Below are 21,139 nucleotides of genomic sequence, written 5' to 3'. Positions count from 1 at the left end.
CCAAATGAATGAATGAATTGGTGTATTGATAGCTTAGATTGACATGAAGATAACCTTGTAGGAAAGAAACTAGAATTGTCTAATTCACATGAAGATAACCTTGTAGGAAAGGTCTCAATGAAAGCAGCTGGTATACCAAGTGATGATTAACAAAGGTAAAATACCTATATTACACCAACATCATAGAAATCCCACAACATAAGAAATTAGAAGTTGTGTATATGCCCACTAGTTGATATGTTACATATGTTTAATTTTATTTTGATATATAGAAAAAGTGCATCAGTTGCAATAATAGCTTTGAGGTGGTATTTATAGTCTAGGGAAGGATTTTTTATACTCTATAGTCTTCCTGGGGACAAAGTATACTAATTATTTTGTTCTAGTTTGTGTGAGCATCATTTCACTCAATGTTGATATGACCCATAATTCATATTGATAGTTATAGGATAAGTAGTTCATCACTTCTCATTATAAGAGTTGGAGGTATGGTGCCTTGTGAGGTTCCCATGATTCAAATAGAATGGGTGAAAATATGGGTCATTAATTAATAAAATTTAGATTATAGATTTGGTTTCACATTGTTCTAGATTAGTCATTCACATGGTAGTACTTTGATGTATAAATACCTAGAAATAGGTTGAATTTGTATTCACCATAGAACAATTGAAAGGTTTTTCTTAAACACTAGAAATAGGCTAAATTTGTTTTCTATGTTAATCTGAGAAATAGAAAAACCACTTGGAAGAAAATTTGAAAGGTTTTTCTTACAGAAAAAAGAATTGCAAAATGATCTTTTGCTGCACAAGAATCATAAAATAGAATTTCCTATACTACAAGAAGAAAGGTGAGTCTTGTAAGAATAGTTATCAAAATGGTGATAGGGGAGGGTGCTTGGGAGTGTTTACCACCCCCAAGTGGTGTCAATATTCTTCTCAAATTTCTTTGACTTCGTACCAATTATCATACTATAATGAGATTCATTGGTCAATTTAGAAGGGATGATTTTCATTATATAGAGCCCTTGGATATTATAGTAACTAGATACAACTTGCTAGATTTGGATGCTTGAGTGGGGATTTATTTCCAATAAATACTTAGAGAATGGAGTTTTTAAGATTTTATGATTTGAAGGAACTTGGTCTTGAACACTTGCTAATAACTATTTATAACATGAGTTAGGTTCTTTGAAATAGGTGATTCCCTCATATATTATGGGGAATGTATTTTCCCAAATCAATGTCATTGTTGTGTTGTTGTAATATTACTTGGGTGCTAACAAAGGTCAACAATGCATTCATTAGATTACATGGGGTTGGGGGAATTCCATTTCAACTTCACCACCTAACAAAGGAAAAGAGAATATAAATACTAAGGAGGCTAATTCATCATGGATCTTAGACCATGATGCTAAATCATAAATATACAGAGTAGTTTTGCAGTGCTTTGTAACTACTTAGGATGCCATTTTTCTATAGTTAGTTTTTTATATGATGTAAGTGATAGGCATAAGGCATCGTGAATAGGTCTATAGGTCTGAGATAATATGGTTTCAAAATATGATCAGTAGTCTTCAAATTCTACGATAGTATGATGGTCTTCAGTAAAGATATTTAGTATTTATAGTATATTGCGGTTATGGAGCCATTGTGAATCATGGTGGCACGATGTATAAACATATGTAAATTCAGACATTTTAAAAAAAAATTGCAGGTCTCAAACCTTTTATCAAGAAATATTATCAATATTTTTAATATTGACTATTGTACACTATTTAATACTATCCTTGTATTCGATGATAGTCCTTTGAACAAAAACATCAATTGGTGGAAGTCTATAACATTTTAATATCCATACACTCTATTAAGTATGTCTAATCTTTTCTACCTAAGAAGAATTCTTTTTGTGAATGAATTTAGTCAATATTTCTAATACCTCAATTTTAGTAGTATATTTTCATTAATGTTGTTAGGGTTCATCATAGTCTTCTCATAGTATTTTGCAATAAAAAAAACAAGCATCCATTTTTCAAAACTGGACCATTGTCCACACATGCTTTCAGCCATAGAGAAATTAGAATAATTATATTTTAAATTGAAAGAACAATGTGACCAAGGAACATAAAATAATATTCATTTAGGATTTAGGAGTGAATTTTTTTTTTTCTCTTGTTGTGCCCTTGTGTTCTATATCTCTACAATGATTTTTTTTAGTGGACAAGGAAGAAAGGGAAAAGGAAAAGGAAGGGTCTTGTATACATAATTTAGTACATGTGGCTTAACTTAGATACAACCACATTAGTGGCTAGCAAGAGTAGTAGGAGGCTAGGTCAGTTAGTAATAGTGGTAGTAGTAGTGGTAATATTAAAGTACTAACTATACATACTATACTATACAGAGGAAAATTATAGTATGATCATAAATAATAATTATACCTAGGCCTATTCATTCTCATTATATGATCATGTAGCAGACAATCCAAATGACCCTTTATTGAACTTAGAAAAATCCCCATAAACTCCTTTCTGCAGAGAAGGAAGAAAGGGAAAGGGAAAATGAAGGGTCTTGTATACATAGTGTAGTACAAGTGGCTTACATACAACCACATTAATGTCTAGCTGGAGTAGTAGGATACTTTTGGTTTGTGGGGTTTTGATTTAATTTTTGAACTTGTCATGTTTATGTAACAGATGAAGGTATGAAATAGATAGTTTTTGAGTACTCAATACAATCAATCAGCATTCACTATGCACATATTATCATTTGAGAAAGGAAATAGAAAGAAATTATGTACAACTAAAGGTATGAAATGGATAATTTTAGAGTTCTCAGTACAGACACTCAACATTCGGCATGTGAGTAGAAAGAAACTAGAAAGACATTGTGTAAAGATGAAGGCTATGAAATGAACAATTTTAGAGTACTCAGTAATGAAAAAGATCATTGCAGAGACATAGATCACAAGGGCATATCAAGAGAAAAAATATATATTCACTCCTAAATCCTAAATAATCATATGAATTGAAATGTTATTGTAATAACTAATGAGCATATTCATGTAACTTAACGTATTTTATCCATTATTGTTTGAATGTGGATTTTCCTTATGCGAACAAAGTTGGGAACACCGTTGAAAACTACTTCTATTATGTACTAATTGATGTGTGATGAATAAATATGTGGCCATTGTATGGTTGGATCTAGATATCCTTCCCCTAGTTGTAGAAAATGATGTACTTCTTCAATATCTATGTGTGTTATGAGTAGGTTTGGAAATAATGAAGTGGTTTCTAGCATTTCTTCTAATGGGTCTTCTTCTATTACTTATGTTTGTGTGGAGATCCTATTAGTAGTATTAGGAGTTGAAGTTGGTAGATATAGAAGGTCTAAAATGTTTGTCAAATAAAGAGATAGATATTATGGCACATAGTCATCTATCTGCACTTCATTTTTATATGGGTAGTTGTAGATTTTATATTTTAATGATTCATGCACATGACTTCTACTAGTGTAGGAGTTTTATTTTTGTTGGCCAGCATTTACTTTTTTCACTATAAATATATCCAAGTTGTTTTTTCACTATTAATATATATCCAAGTTGTTTCTTTGTTTAGGAAAGAAAGATGCAATTATAGAAATATCTTAAGGAAAATACATAGTTTGGCCATTGTATTTTAGTCTCTCCTATTGCATAAACAACTTGAAGGATGTGGCTTATCCTTGTAATTAAAATATCCTCAATTTGAGCTAGAATTTGTAAGCATCGGGTTTCTCACAAAGGTCCATACTAATCCATTTTGAGAACTAATTATTATTTCTTTCTAATGTGCATCTAACAAGTGGTTAATTCATTCAATTTCCTTATTTTTATTCTTGAATATCTTTGCACATAGAGTAGGCAAGGTGAAATATTAGAAAATCTATCCAAATTGTAATAGAATTTAAGTATGAATTCATAGAATACTAACTACGATTACTTATCACTTAATTTGAATGCTCTTGTGATAAGACTCATTCTTTATATATTGGATTGGATTTATATATTGGAATATGATGAGACAATTGATTCAATTATTATCATTCTAGGTAATGATCTGAAACTTAAAGTTTATATTCTTTTCAAACTCCTCTTGTTTTTGCATTAATTATATACGTCTTCCTCTAATTCATTTGCACTATTGTAAGTAGTCCTCTATAAGTTCCTAATTGATGAACATATAAATAAACAATTCTAAATTAATTTTATTGTTATTTATTCAATATATTCTTAAACTCTTATTCTCAAACTTTGTGACATCTCTAATTTGAAAATATATTCTTCCAACAATAATGTTGTTGTCTAGATAATATATCTAAAATGCCTGCAATCTGATCTCCTATTAAGGCATATGTTCCATCTAAGAAAATTCATTTAAGATAAAATAGAATTAATCAAATATTACATGTGTTTTAATTCTTACCAAATCTTGAAATTTCCATAAATCATTGTCCCTTCTCCATATTTGTCCCTTTTCTATCGCTAGTTAAGTCTAGTATTTTATATTTTAACATTTATTCTTTTTATCATTCCATTCTCTTCCTTTTTTATTTATTTACTCAATGAATGGGGCTAGTTTCCTCAAATATGGGTAAAAATCCTTGTGTCATAATTCTTTTTCTGCAAAGTCTTAGTTCCCATTTTCTGGTTCTAGGTTATTAACATTGAATGATCTTCTACCTTCTTATCACTAATGAATAATATATCATCTTCCATCTATATATTTTCTTATTATATCAGTTCCCCAAACTGATACTAGACATTGGTTCTTAATATTTCTTTTTCTTTTTTTTCTAACTCGTCCAATTCAAAATGTTGCTACTATATATCTCATTGTTGTTTGAGACAAATTTGTTATTCATCATATTTCTTTATCTGTTGTTTTTCCTCTTCCTAATTTTGTCTATGTTCTATATCTCTCCTATGTTATATCCCCCCACTCTAGTTCAAATCTTCAATGCTCTCAAGAGTTTCATCATAATGTAGTAAGGCTTGAAGAATGATATCCTCTATGACATTAAGTTTATCTTTCATATTACATGTTCCAAAACCCTCATCTAGAAATACAATTTCTAAATGGTTCTTTAAATCAGTTTCTTTAATGTGGTTTACTTGGCACAATTCGCACTTCTTTAGTGTGATATGAGCAAGAAGAGAGATGTGATATACCAGTAATTAGTTTTATTCAATTAAATATTTGTATAGTGTGTAAGAGAAACTATAAGTAAAATAGAGAAAACTTTAAACTACTTGAAAGTTAGGTTTAGTAGTTTGCATTTGTATAGGAAAAGATCACTACAGTGAAAAAGATCGCGGCAAAGACATAGATCACAAGGGTACAACAAGAGACAAAATATATTTTCTCCTAAATTCTAAATGATCACATGAATTGAAATGGGCATGTGAGTAGAAAGAAAATAGAAAGAAATTGTGTATAGATGAAGGTATGAAATGGTAAAACATACCTATAGAGACGTAAATCATGGAAGGGCATGGCAAGAGATAAAATATATATTCAATGTTGAATCCCAAATTAAAAAATCAAGTCATAACCTATAATTCACAAGCAATCCAAACAATAAGAGCATTAGAGTGGATTTCACAAACAAGACTCAACAAAAGAGTCATTTTCATTTTATTTTTTAAGAATATTAAAAAAAACCTAAATGACATACCTAGCTATTTGGTTGCAAGTTGTTGTCTCAAATTTGCAAGAAAATTTCCATGAGCTACCTTTCCTTCACATGTTCATGCCTTCATGCAGTCGAATTGGGCTTGGGTTCATGGGTTTTGTGGGCGTTGTAGTCACTTTGGTCTCGCAGGTCACTTTTATTTTGCATAGACGTGGGAGGAGTTTTGGGAATTTGGTTGTGATAAAATGATTTATCATTTCCCTTTTATTAAATTATATTCCCAATGTTTCCGTGATAGCAATGGTCTATCTCAATATCGACAGTGTCAGGGATACTATTAAAAAAAAGCCAATTTCAAGTTATAATTCCATTGTCTTAACAAATTTCTGTCGCAATTTGGGCTCAAATATAGTATTGATTAATGTCCAAGTAAGGAGAATTGGTTTATTTTGTACCTTTCACAATATTTTTAAACTCAAAACTTGAAGGAGGCCAACACGAATTTTGAAATCTTGCTGAATTCACAAGATGAGTCCCCAATTCAAACTTTGGGAAGAACATCTTCCCACTAATTAGGCACAAAATTGAGGATCATAAGTCCCACATAGTAAGGAAATGTTGGATTTTGAGTACAACTAATTATGAGTCAAGAAGAAGAACTAAGGCCACAAATGGTAACATAGAGTCCATATTGGAAAATAAATAATTATATTGGAGAAATAATAAAGAATCATGCCTCAAAATAAGGATTCACATTATTTTTTGTTAAAAATGAATTAATGAAAGACTCGTATTTGAATGTAAGTGTTCATTAAGTACAACATGAAGTCCCATTATGTATATTGAAATGGAAACACGCTAAGGTTGGTTCTAATTTTTAGTGGTAAAATGCAAACACTTAATAAAATGTGTAAATATAAGGCATTCACTTTTACACTAAGTTATTTAATATAAGAGAAAGAGGGGCTTCCAAACATAACTCTGAATATAGCCCAAGTTGGATTTGCAAAACACAAAGGGAAGAAGGGATGCCAATACTAGACCCAAATTATATCAAGGAAGTATACAAGCATGTCCTCTTTAATGCAATGTAAAGTGATTAAAAGATGTGTAAATGTAAATCTGAAATTGACCTAATAAATTAAATGGCAAGTGTAAGATAGATCTAGGTGTTAAATAAATGCAATCAACCCAATTAAGATTTGGAACTAGATCTAGACTAAAAAGAGAAATTAATGATAAAATACTCACGTTGAAATGTGTAGAGAAATATGTCTTTTTGCTCTAAAAATTCTAGATCTAAACCTGTAACAATACTTTTGACTGTAGATTCATGATCACAAAAGAAAACCTAGAAAATGTTACTTTTTGTCGGGGCCTTAGGAAGACGTCAACTTGGTGCAACATATTCTAGATACTTTATGACGAAGTTACTATGTTCCTGGGATACAATAGAAAATTTGACCCAAATTCTTTGAAAATATTTCAACAAATGATTTCCAAATTTGTAGTTGCAAATCGGCTATCCTACTGTTGGACACAGTAAAACTTGGTTTTTTATTTTGGGTGGATGAGGGCTTTCCTTAGTCAAGCCCTAGATTGAGGAACCTACCTTGAAATTGAAATGTAAAATGTATAAAGGAAAGCAAGACAACTGTAAGTATTCATCTTTCTTGAAGAAACCCTTGTCGATAAGGATTTGCAATATTTATATGTTAAATTTAGAATAAAGGATATAGGAAATCTCCACAAATGTAATGGATCTACCAAAATGACATCATGAAGCCATGGAAGTAAATGTGCATCAATGAAGAAGATGAGAATGCCTCAATGTAGATCCCCTCCCTTTATGGCCAACAAAATACTAGATCTTGAAGAGGAAATGCTCACAAAGAATCCTCAAATCTTGAATGCTTGATGAATACTTTATGAATGCTTGTAATGCCTTAGGAAATTTTTTGGCTTGAGTATCCTTGAATGTGTACAAATGATGTCTCTTGATGTGTAAATGAGGTTCCTAGGCTTCCTTTTATAGTATTTTTTGGGCCTGAAAATAAAGCAAGTTGATAGGGTCACAAAATTATTAAAATTAACTCCCCAAGAAAAAACTAGTTATGAGACCCAAAATCTTTGAGGAACATGTCAACTTGGGTTGATCTAGTCCAAAATAGGTCAAATTAGGTTGACCTATTCCTCCCAACTCAACCTAGTCCTCCAAGTCAACCTAGTCCCACTTTATCTCAATAGAGAGAGCTCTAGGGGGTCTAAAATCTATGGTGACAGAATTGGAAAACAGGAAATTGAGTAGGAGGATTTGATTGAATGCAAGTCCATCCATGGTCCATAAGGTCACTAAAGGATGGGTGCTAAAAGGTCTTAAGAAATGGGTGTGTCCATTTTGAGATGATACACTAACCAATCATGAAATTGTACAAACCCGTTTAGGTGCTTACAAATTATAAGGGTACACTCCTAATCTAAGTCCTTAAATTTCTTTGGGACTTCTAAATATTTACCTTTCAATTGTGGCTAATCACAATTATCAATCACAAACACAACCACAATAAGATCTTGGAGAATACAAGAGCAATATAATCAAGCAAATGATGAATGCAATGTTAGAACTTTGTTTATATGTATTACATAAACAATGATTTAGGACTATATTGATTATTTGTTGGATAAGTTTTAGATCTAGACTTGTGGTTGGCTTGGTTAGGGTTTACAATAAGGTTCAATATTCAACATACACGTCACCCCTAGTGTGACCCTTGTCCTATTTTTCAATAATTTGTGTGAGTTTTAATTATTTTTAGTAGTTGCAGGTTAGATATATATGTACAACTACTAGAGTTACACATTTTACACCTAAGTTTGTACATTTGATTTGTGCATTAGGGTTTGCAATATGGTTCAATATTCAACATGCACACATGGATTTGTCTAATAACCATCTCAATTCACCGACAAAAGAAATGAGGTTGTCCTTACATGTTGACTCGTTCACTTGTCACCATGGGAATGGAAGACCCAATAGCATTTGTATGTAAAGTGCATTTACATGTTCTGCTTTCTAATATTCTTGGTTGTGTTGTTGAACTTCTAGACATGTCAAAGTCTAGGGTTGTTTACTAGACTTAACCATTTTAGGACAATTTATTTAACTTTTTATTTTAGTGTTTTAGATAAGTTTTATTTTCTTGGAGTTTAATTAATTATTTGATTCAAACATTAGATCAAAATTGATGTCCTCTAAAAATGAAACAATTGTCAACCATTGATTCACAAAAATACATTTATGTAGTCCTCAAAAAAATATAAGTAATAATTAATGAATATACTACTCAAAAGAATGCTACATTAAGAAGGTCAATCCTCCTAAACATCCCAAAGTTAAATAGATAAAATTAAAATAATATAAAAGTAAAATAATTAAATATACTCTAATTACAAGCATACCTCAAATCAAACCTTTTTTTAACCAATAATGATATGTGGATTGGTTAAAGCTAATGCCAAATTCTTATGAATTATTATATTTAGGATATGTGTGCACTTAAAAATTTGCATAGATGTAAAAGTTACATTTGATAATGGCATATTGGGATAATTTAATTAATAATGTGTATCAATTAATAATAAGACAATAATTAATTTATAAGATAAAATTAGAAAATAAATATGAAGATTGAAATCAATCAACTAATATTAATTACAATTGATGAAGTAATATATAAAATAAATTAATTGATTAAGATAAATTAAATTAAAATTAATTAATAAGCTTATAGAATGTGATGATATAGGAGATTAATGAAATAAGTGAATAATTTTGTGATAAAAAAAAATTGGTACTTTATTATTAGCTTATTGAGTTATGGTACTCTATTAATATTTTTAAATGAATATAATCTACTATTTAAAATAAAAAATAGTTTTTATTTTACTTAGAGAGTGGATTTTATGTAAATATTTAGTTCAAATCAAAGAATTAACAATAGTTGAAGCTATAACTCTAGTTGGAGCTATAACACTAAAATAATCTAATTTTTAAGCTTAAAATTATGGATGTAATAAAATATCCATATAAATCACAATCTATAATAAATTTAAGTGTCATTGTTAATCCATACGATCCAATATATTCACAATTTATCTATTCAAAATTGAAAAACATCAATAGAACCATCAAATAACAATAGTATGAGCTATAGAATCAAATCTTAAAGCTTTAAAAGCTTAAAAATAATGGATGCAATAAAATATTCATATAAATGAGAGTCCAAAATAAATTTAAGTGGCATTGTTAATCTATACTATCCAATATATTTACAATTTATCACTGAGAAACAATAAATACAACCATCAAATTCAAGGCATAGATAGAAGAAAAGAGCCCTACCAAACTAGCTGACACAAAAGAGAAGCATTTGGGTAAAATAACTCTATAACAATTGTCTGGCATATAACTCCAAAAAAAAAATCTTGATAATGGGTGTAAGAAAAGATCCTATAATTGAGAGCCTATGATATATTTAAGTGTCCTTGTTAATCCATGTAATTAAATACATATACAATTTATACAGTCAATACAACCATCAAAGATAAAACCCAAAGAGACCTAATCAATGAAGCCACTAGCCATCAAATATAAATAAAAGAAGTTAAATAATATATTTACTATTTTATTTTAAAAAATTGTTTATGAATACTATATGATAATTTTACAATTTATCGCTTCAAAGGCGAAAATGGCCAATACAACCATCAAATTTAAAACCCAAAGAGACCTAATCAATGAAGCCACTAGCCAAAACCTAAAACAAAAGAGCGAAGTTTGATGAAAACCTAAGTGCCCCCTTGACAAGATACGTGTTTGAGTTTAGTGTTTAGACGTTGCCATCAATGAGAGAGTTCATAGACAAGAGAGGCATTTGGGTACAAAATCCCCCAATTCCTCTCAGTCTCAGCCCCTGGCTTCTGATCTTCATTAAAGAGGGCAAAAATAAAAGTGGGCATTTTAGCCCCCGGTCTTCTGGGGCTCCCCCCCAATTTACTCACAACTCTACCATTATAAACCGCCGCATGCCCAACACTCGCCCCAATCCCGCCGGCGGTTGGCCACCCGGTCTCGCCGACGGCGACTTTAACCGCCGGAAAACCCAGCGCCGCCATAGCCGCCACAAAAGCGTCCACCTGAGCATCCAACAAATTGTTATAGCAAAACTCCCTGTCACAAACGGCGGCGCCGTCAGCCGCCAGAAGCGCGTAATCCAGCGGTATTTCATGGCTGTTTTCCGACCAGGCCAAGTAAGGGTAAGCGTTGACGAAGAGATAAGATTCCGTCGAAGAAATCAGCTCCAGAATGGGCCGAATCACGGAATCTGCAATGTCCGGGCGGAATATTCCGGCGGAGGGAGGGAAGGAGGCGTTGAGGGCGTCCATGGCTATGCAGGTGGAGAGTTTGATTTCGCGGTGGAGTCCGGCGGTTTTCAGGGCGGTTTGGAGGTTCCGCATCGCCGGGAAAAGTAACGGCCACGAGCGCCGCCATTCTGGGTGGCTGAGCAGCTCGTTGCCCACCGTGATGACGCGGATGCGAGTGGAGGGATGGAATGGCTGCACGTGTGTTGAGAGCCACTTGGCCGCCGTCGCCGGTGACGCCGCCAGCGCCGCCAATTCTTCGTTGGTCGCTGCCATTACGACACGTAGGCCGGTGTTGGATAGAGCGGCAAGGACCGTCGGATCGGAGTCGAAGATCTTTACTTGTTGGAATCCAAGGGACCTAATCAGAGATACGGCGTCTTGCGGCGCCGGGAGGTTGTCGCCGAGGCGGCCGTAGTTTATTCCGATGTGCTCTGGAAGCTGCTTCGTCGCCACCATTGCTGCAAAACAAGGTGTTTGCATCAACGTTTTGGATCATACGATAGAAAGAAGATGACATAATATGATTAGAAAAAGTAGAGATCTTAGATTTGTATGGGACGTCCTTGGTGCTTTTGAATTCAATTGTGTGGATTTTATTTGCATCGACATTTCAGATCATAGGCAATGATCCATCATGAGAACGCAAGAGATGCGTAGGACTATTAAGTACGATTGAGACGATGCAAATGAAATTGACTTCACACATACTAATCTTCATACAACTCTCTTACATCCTCACGATGGATAATTGACTATGATGGGAAACATTGATGCAAATAAAATTGACACTGTTGAACACCCACTAGTCTTCATACAAGTCTCTTACATTTTCATGCTAGATCTTTGAGTATGGTGATGCAAGTTAAAGTTGACACTATTGAATCTACAAACGCACACTCTAATCTTCATATGGCTCTCTTGCATTCTGATGATGGATCACTGAGTATGATTGGAAACATTGATGCAAATATAATTGACACATTGAAGTTAAATCCAGAAACACACACACTGTGATCTTCATACAACTCTAACATCTCGACGATAGATAATTGAATATGATAAAAAAAATTGATACAGATAATCAAATCCAAAAACTATGGCACTATAATCATGACTTTCATACAAATTTATATGCCATACTTACTGAGATTGAGCAACAGAAGTACTAGCAACACTGTTGACTGCATTTCTCCTCCCATTTTGACAGATTTTTGGCTTGGGAATCTGACAGAGCTTGGGCTGTGTCTTTTTAATGGAGGAGGATAAATGAATTTTATAGCAGCCGTCTTTTATGTAGCCGTTATTTTGCATGGATTGGAGTGGGCGGCGATGGAGCGTGCATGGGCCCCACGTGAGTTGAATAATCATGACGTCGTCGTGAAATCCATAGAAGATGTTTTGTCTCACGCGAGACATTGCGTGCTGGAAAGGGCAGAAAGAGAATATAGCCGTTAACATTATTACATAGACGTTTGTTAACGGATACGCAAATTAGAATGTGGGTCAATCAAATTTTTGAATTGTATTTTGTTTACAATCAAAACAAATTAATTTCTGATTAAAAAGATCATGTAGTGTGATTATAAATGTTAATTTTAAAAATTTACACATAATCAAATCTCACAAATTATCTCTCAATGGCTATTAAATTTAGGAAAACATAAAGCTAGATCATAAGAATTGTAGTTCATTACAATCAATACTCTCACACTACGTTTTTGGCATCATCATCATCATATATATATATATATATATATATATATATATATAATGATGTTCAATTTATAAACGTATAGGAGGTTTTCTATTTTTGCAATTGAAAGGAATAAGTTAGTGGAGTGATTAGAGTGTGTGATTAGAGCTTAGCTTTTTGAGAAATTGAATCACCCTATATCCTCTAGGATGGAGGATTGGGCCCAACCTAACCAACTATCAAATTAATATGAGTGGAGAGACTAGATCTCAAGACCAATATGGTGAAATTTGTATAATTTGAATCTTCCCTTTTATTTTAGTTTTTTTGATATAGTTGTTTTTAGTGCCTAATTTGTATATAAGCATATTTTAGGGTAAGCATTGATATATAAGTTGGAACATGTATGATTTCATTTATAAAAATCCTAATGGATTCATTGTTTTTATGAAATTATCTGCTTTCTATCCTAGTTTAAATATGTAGGTATGGAATTGTTTCAAGTCAATTTTTCTAGTACAAAAATGATCAAGCTCAAATTTATATTTAGGCTCTAAGCTTACTCCCTCCAACTAGCTTTTTTGTGTCAAGTTCAACATGAAATTCATTATCTTACATGTTCAAGCATTATTGAAAATAAACTCTAGAATTGACTTTAATTATTAGAACATTTGTTTAGGACCAATCTTGTTCATAATGCATCATCACATAAAAAGTATAACAAGAAGAAGTTTACATCATTAACTTATATCAACAATGTTCAAGGCTTATCATTGCATGCTCACTTGTTGTCTTCAATCATTTTCACTAAATTTTTCAATTGTGAACAAAGGTTTAACAAAACAAGAACAAACCTAGCTTTACAAGCTCTTAGAAAGTGTTTACTGGAACCATCATTTCATATCATAGGTTCTAGACATTAAGGGGAGTAAGTTTCTGACATCAATATTAGGATAACTCAAATTTATTTATAGTGTTTAAAGCCATGCACATAGTATGAACTTGTGGGTACAAAAACTAGTTCCATGAGCATGAAAGTAAACCAAAACATTAGGCAAAGGACTTGTTGATACAAAAGCATTCATCACAACATTTCTAGAGCATTGGTAGATTAATGAGTCAATTGAGAGTTGAGAGTTGAAATTGTCATTTCTTGTATTTGTTTAAATTTGACTGTTTATTATTAATTCAACTTCTTTATTCTAGAATTAATTATAGTCCTAGTCTATTTAAGTGTTTTTCTATACATGGTGAGAATTATATAACTTTAGTTTTTCTCATTTTGGGTTTATTTTAATATCTAGTTATCATTTTTAGTATTTGATTAGTGTATAAAGGGCATATTTTATGGTAAGCATTGGTGAAAAGGACTTCTATGATTCATTTGTGTACATGTCAATGGATTTTGATTTTGATTTTGTATTTATATACTCTCTATCATAGGTCAAATATGTACGTATGGAATTTTTCCAAGTCAATTTTGCAAGAACAAAAGCAACAATAGAACTTATAAGTTCAAATCTAGATTTGGGGTCTAAGTCTACTCCCTCCAATAAGTTCTTTTATGTCAACTTGAACATGAAATTCATTAACTGGCAAGTTAAGGCATCATGTTTAACAATAAACCCTAGATTTTGTTTTAATCAATTAGAACGTCCACTTAGGCCACAACCTTAAGGTTCCATTTTTTATTTATTTTTTAGATTTAAGAATTTCACATAAATTTTAATATGTATATATCATTGTCATTTCCCTTATATCATCCTCTTTTTATCCTTCCTTGGGTTTATGTATTCAAATTATTCCAAATTTGCACTATCATATCATACTTTCCCTTTTAGAAGAGGTCATCCCCCTAATTATATAATGGTTAGAAATTTAGATAATCATGATATATTTGTTAATATGATGGATAACAACCACAATGAGTTAAATTATCTTGATAACAATTTACAAATAAATCAAATGGAGATGCATAATTTTTCTTCCATTACACTTACACATGGAATTGTGAATTTAGCTAGTTGTATTTGTCTTAAAGTGTGTTTCATTAAAGCTCTTTAGAATGTATTGATTGAAGTTTCTAGGATGATAGTTCAAATATTTATTTGTAAATATTAGCTATTATAGAATAATAAACACGTTCATAAGGAGATAATAAACATGCATAAAGATGCACCACAATGAAGATGCAATATACATGGGAAAAACTTTCGAGAGAGAGAAAAAAAAAAAAAACAACCACAATCCAAAATAAAATTACTTGTTATTAATGAAACGATAATTAGAATATAATAGCACTACACTACTTCTTTAACATAAGTTTACTAACAACCCATAATCTACATTAATTGTAGCACAGTACTTAATTTGCAATGCATAACATACATAATGTATTTTGAGACCACCATCTACAAAGAAAAATAATTCAAGAGATAGCTTCTAGATGAATATATAAGAAGGGCACATATAAAAGACTACCACAATTTTCTAGCCTCCTAAAAGCATGCAAATGACACATGTACATCTCTGAATGGCTCCCTATTTAGATCTCCTAAGTTAAGCACCCAAAATTTACTAGCTTAAATATATTATTATACATTTAAAACTATCATAAAAAAAAAATTCATAAATTACAAAACTTAGATTTATGACAGAAACTATTGCAACTTACCATAAATAACACAATCTCTTACAACATTTTGTAACCTAACGTGGGTGCCTCCCTTCTCTATGTGATTGTATCAATGTGAAGCATCCAACATAATCATCAAAATCTCAAGGGTATGCTGACTCAAAATTTATTTCAAAATTTAATTATATTATATTAATTTCTAATAACAAGAAAGAAAGCACAACTTGTCACTACAATCTACGCAACCCCTAAGACATACAAGGAGATTGAATATTCTCATTAACTAAAGTCTAAAAGGCCTAGAGCTTGGACCTGCATTGAATGAAATGATACTATAGCTTTGATCCCAAACATGGCAAATGACTCCACCCACACTGAAAATGAGAAAAATGGTCTTAAACTTGGATACTTGCTACATTGTATACTCTAGTCTAGTTTTGTTTTATTTAGCTACTTCAAACTATGACGTCTAGAAAATAAATCACAAAAGTGAGGGAACAAATTGTAAGTGTATACAGGAAGGGATTAAGAAATGCCCATGACCAATTCTTCAAATGCCTTATGGGCAAAAAATTAAAATAAACAAAAAATTGCTTCTCTATTAAATAAAACTTATAGTTGAACCATACTTCTCTCATACATTTTAAAAGGCCTTAACTTGACCATGATTATATTCACCATCTATGTCTAGGTTTCACATGACAAGAAAAGTAGCAATGACAGTCCCCTTGTCATCTATGAACCTAATCATACAAGTGTTATTTTTCTTGGATTTTCCTCACACAAATTTTGCACCTTTTACTTTATCTAACAAAAGATTAACAAATCCACATTTTCACCCTTATCCATCACATAAGCATACTCCTCTCTTCCTTCTAATGTGTGGTAGAATAGATTGTCCATCTTTGTTATAGATTGTAATACAACAACACTTGCATTGACAATGATGTGAAACTGCCCTAACACAAAACAATTCCCATAAGCGCAATTTGTGTTCATAAAAAGGAATACAATATATTGTCACTATAATAAGTATTAATGACAAAAAAATCTGCAATGGATATATAAAATACTGTTAAAAAACTATTGTATTTCCAATTTACAAATAAATCATTATAGGTTTCCAATTTACCCTTTAAAACAAAAATAATAACTCGTCTAATTTAGCCACCCCCCTCCCGAACATTGTAATTGGTATGTTAAGTTCTTGAAAGTATAACTCTAATGGGCATCTAAATTACCCCTTTAGTCCCATATATATATATATATATATATATATATATATATATATATATATATATATATATATATATATATATATATATATATATATATATATATATATATATATATATATATACACACACACAAAAAAGAGGTGAAATTAGTTACCCTGTCCAGAGTTTTGATCTCCTTCATGAAGTCCTTGAAGGAACTTTGTTTCTATAGTGATTCATTGTCATTAAGATAATTTTATTTTGTAGGGAGATAATTTTGTGCATGGATTAAACTGAAGATGATGATCTCAATTAATTTTAACTCTTGTTAGATTCCCAAGGAGCTTTCTAATGAGTGGTTCATAAGACACAATACTTGGTGAAGGTTTTTCAAATGGGGTTACAAGAAGAGTAGGCTTAACCATGGAAGAAACTTCATAGTTACATGCACCTGAGTTGGAGTAGTATTGAGATAGGTGACCTCTTGGGAATTCTCAGTGTTACATCTCTATGAGAATCACCAAGATCTAATGAGGGTTAAGTTTCATTCATTCTCATGAGAAATGGGTTCGTGTGAACCACTACTCATGAAACATGGGTCAATGAGTTGACTCAAGTACTACATAGTTGAATCCTAATATAAATATCACAATTTGACTTCTTGTGGAAAATATCTCCTACTTATTACTTATGTTTTGATTGTATCAGTCAATAGATATTGATAGCCTTGGTGTATCAGTAGATATTTTCAATAAAGGATGTGAGATAAATGATTATTCTTATTTTTAGTGGTGGTTATATTTAGCATACAACATATGTGGAATGATTATTTGGGTTTGGTCCTATTTGGAGTGTGTGTGTTTTGTGTTTTGGTCTCAATAATTAAAATGTAATGTGGTTATCATGTATGTGGGTATTGAAATATTTGGAGTTGAAGTTGCATGTCGATGTTTATGAGGTGGTTTGTATTGACTGTGGTTGTCCACATTGCATTCCTTACCATCATAAAATTGTTTTAGTATGACCTATTTCAAATTAGTTTTGGCCAACATTGTTGATGGCATCAAGAAGTTGTTATGCCCTACATAGTCGTCCCTACTTTTTGTGAGAAAAAGTTGGGTCCCCTCTTTTTCTATTTTTTGTCTTCTGTTTGAAGGTGTCCTTTTATGTTTTTTGGCCTTCGAGTCTCAAGTTCTCACATCCTTTTTCCGAAGGCACCGTCATCTTGTCTTGGGAGTAAGGAATTGGAGTCTTCGACCATGTGCCAAGGATGCCCCTAAGGGTCGCTAATAGAAATGTTTGGCTTTTGGGTTCTATAAAGCCTCTTCCCCTATTTTCCTCATGGTTGAAAGGATTTTATGTGGTCTTGAGTGTGATACATGGAAAGTAAACTTTAAGCGATGGTAAGTACAATTAGTGTACTTTAATTGACATAATTATTGGGCTATTTAAGATAGTAAAAGGCTTTTAATTGTTTCTTTTTCTCAAGAATTCACTTGTTATCTGCAAGTGTGTCCTTCTAGTAACCACCTTGTCCATGTGTGCTTGTATTCTCACAACTTCACTTTTCTGGTTTTAGTTCTCAGTCATGAACATGTTTAGATGTAGGGTCACCTTTTCCTTTGAAGTTCCAAGTTGGTGGTGCTCTTTCTTTTTGCTTACCTTCAATTTTTCTTTTTCTTTCGTTGTTGGGGTAGTTGCACTTGTTTTTGGGTCTTTGTTTTGGTTTTTTCACATTTGTCATTTGGATTTATGATTGTCTTATTTTTGTGTTCATCATCCTATAAGGTGAAGCCTTTGTTCTACTTTCATTTCGCATGGGAGTAGAAGCTCTGCCCCTATAAAATGCCTTCAATATCATGAATTTGGGTCACCAAAGCGACCAAAATTTATGGTGTTGATGGCATTTTATAGGGATGGGTTCTTTTTGCTTGTCTTTTGGGTCACGCAGGTTCATCCTTCTAGGTGGTTTTGAGCTTCAACTATACTAGAAGGGTAGGCTTGCACCCTATGTGTGTCAACAATGTACAAATCAATCACACAAGTTTCATGAAAAAAAAATTGAAACAATAAGTACAAAAATTAAAACTAAAAAATAAATCTACATACTAATATGTTATTATTAACTCAGATGCATACCTAGTTTGAATGTATTCCTCTCTCATTGATTGTTCAATCCCTCTAAAATGATCTTTTTAATATTTTTATGAAATGTAAATAAATATGCATACTAATTTGTTATTAAACTCAGATACATGTCTAGTTTGAATTTACGCCTCTCTCTTCGATTGTTCAATCCCTATAAGATGATATTTTTAATATTTTTTATGAAATATAAATACATTGAAAACATATTCAAATTTTAATATAATTATTTTTAGTATCTAATTTGTATATGAGTAGCATATTTTAGTGTGAACACTGATATATAAGTTCGGACACGTATAATTTTATTTATACAAATCTCAATGGATTAATACTAATTATGAAATTATCTACTTTCTATTCTAGTGTAAATATATAGGTATAGAATTATTTCAAGTCAAATTTTCTAGCACAAAAATGACCATTGAATTTTGTAAGCTAAAATTGACACTTAGGGTCCAAGCTTACTTCCTCTAGCTAGCTCTTATGTGTCAGCTTGAACATGAAATTCATTAACTTACATGTTAAAGCTCTAGGAGTTGATGAAATCCAACTCCGTAGTTGCCAAGATCACCTACATGCAAAATAACCTATTGAAGGGAAACCAAGAAGGAAGAGGTGGAGCTTGGAAAAACCCTAAACAAACATGAGAGAGAAAATATGCAAAATAATGAAATTGTATTTACAATGGAATGCGTTGTGAGATACAATGAGAGAGCCTGAATATAAAGGCCTCATGGAAGCTTGTAGAACAAGCTAGAAGGTTGTAGAAGATAAGGTTGACAACTAAGCACTCTTCCACAAAAAGGTGGAACATGCTAGAAGGGAACAAACTCTTGTGTTGTCAACAACTCATCACTACATGCATTAAATACTAAATATTAAATAAATGTATTAACCTAAGTAAGCTTAAGTAAATAGAATAAATAATTAATAATTAATTAATTATTTACTCTAACACCCCCCCTTAAGTGCAACTTAGGGGAATGCCTTAAGCTTACAAAAACTAAGATGAAAATGTAGAATGGGTCCCGGCAACAAGGCCATGTTAGGTACCCATGTACAATGCAAAGAGATGCAACCTCTAAAAACAGGGAAAGAGAGAGGTAAGAACCTAGTGAAGAACTGAAGAAGCCTCCAACTAGGGGAGTGTCCCCTAAAATAGGAACAAGGAGTGATCATGAAGAGCATCACTGAAGCATGAAGAAGTTGCAAAATCTATCATTTGAAAGAAAACTACTAATCTGAAGAACCTCCATAGAAGAAGGCATGAACCGAGCGTGTCTATATGGTAGATGATCCATCTCACCAAAATGCATAGGTAGCCAACCACTGCAATCGCCTCATCTATAGGATCAAGCACTGAATACATTATTCACACTATCGAACCATAGATGCATTAGAACAACAACATAACCCCCCCTTAATGCAGATGGGGTGAGATGATAGGCAACTGAGAAGGTGGGCCAAAAATCTCCTGCAAATTAACCAAGAACGACAAGAGAGAAAGAGGTACAAACACCTATAAAGACATGGTCACAACAATGTTGCATAGGGCTAATGCCATGGAAGGGACACTCACTTGACAAAGGGAAAAAGCCTAAAATAGCAAACAACTATCCCCCCATGGTGCTTTGTAAAAATAGTGCAAGTACAACTGTCTCAAAAACAACGTTCATAAACTCGAAATGCAAAAGTGGTACTTTATCTCAAGGCGTATACAAAAGAGCTTACAAATGATGTCTACAATGATCAAAATAGGAAAAAAGTTGACACAAAAGAAAGGACAGCCCAAAACAAAAGAAACCATGCCAGGAAAATGATCCTTGGACCTAAAACACCCAAGATATCCACCATATAGGAAAAATGCCAAAAACATGATAGAAAGAACATGGGCTAGAATCTAAAGAAAAAGACTACATTTTTTAAAAGATGACAAAACCAGCTTTCTAAAAATATTATGTTTTCAAAAAATTGACATGGGACGCAAAAGATATGCATGTTAGAGTCAAAAACACAACTTTGGACTTAAACTAAAAAAATAGGCAACAAAACTGCATCAAAACTTGAAAATATGTACACCAATGTCTCTATCTTAGAACCAACTTTTTGGCGCTTCTTTCGGATTGAAAAAATACCTTTGTATGCTCAAGTTATGGCCAAAAAACCAAAGGTAGGTCAAAAAGGACCTTGGAGAGTTGCAAGAGGATGATGCAAGATGACATCATGCTGACGTCAGAAGATAGCAAGCTTAAAATTGACGGCCTACCAACCGTCCATACAAAAAAAGATGCCACATGGCAGGTCCATGTGGCAGAGACTGATGTGGCAGGTGATGTTGTAGGGTCCACTTGCC

General features: G+C 32.4%; 1 protein-coding gene across 1 annotated transcript; it reads right to left on the bottom strand.

Moving 5' to 3' along the window:
* Positions 1-10,333: 10,333 nt before the first annotated feature.
* Positions 10,334-12,348, bottom strand: LOC149575335 (putative glucan endo-1,3-beta-glucosidase A6). The gene is made up of 2 exons (XM_089815107.1): positions 12,238-12,348; positions 10,334-11,551 (listed from the first exon to the last, which is right to left on the bottom strand). Exons 1-2 carry the CDS (start codon positions 12,290-12,292, stop codon positions 10,572-10,574), a joined length of 1,035 nt encoding a protein of 344 aa, XP_089671233.1. The 5' UTR covers positions 12,293-12,348; the 3' UTR covers positions 10,334-10,571.
* Positions 12,349-21,139: the final 8,791 nt, after the last annotated feature.

The sequence above is a fragment of the Cupressus sempervirens genome, chromosome 2 (genome assembly GCF_028749045.1).
Source record: "Cupressus sempervirens isolate cs-2001-9-10 chromosome 2, ASM2874904v1, whole genome shotgun sequence".
In the NCBI taxonomy this organism is placed as follows: Eukaryota; Viridiplantae; Streptophyta; class Pinopsida; order Cupressales; family Cupressaceae; genus Cupressus; species Cupressus sempervirens.
This window is presented reverse-complemented; position numbering and strand designations above follow the sequence as displayed.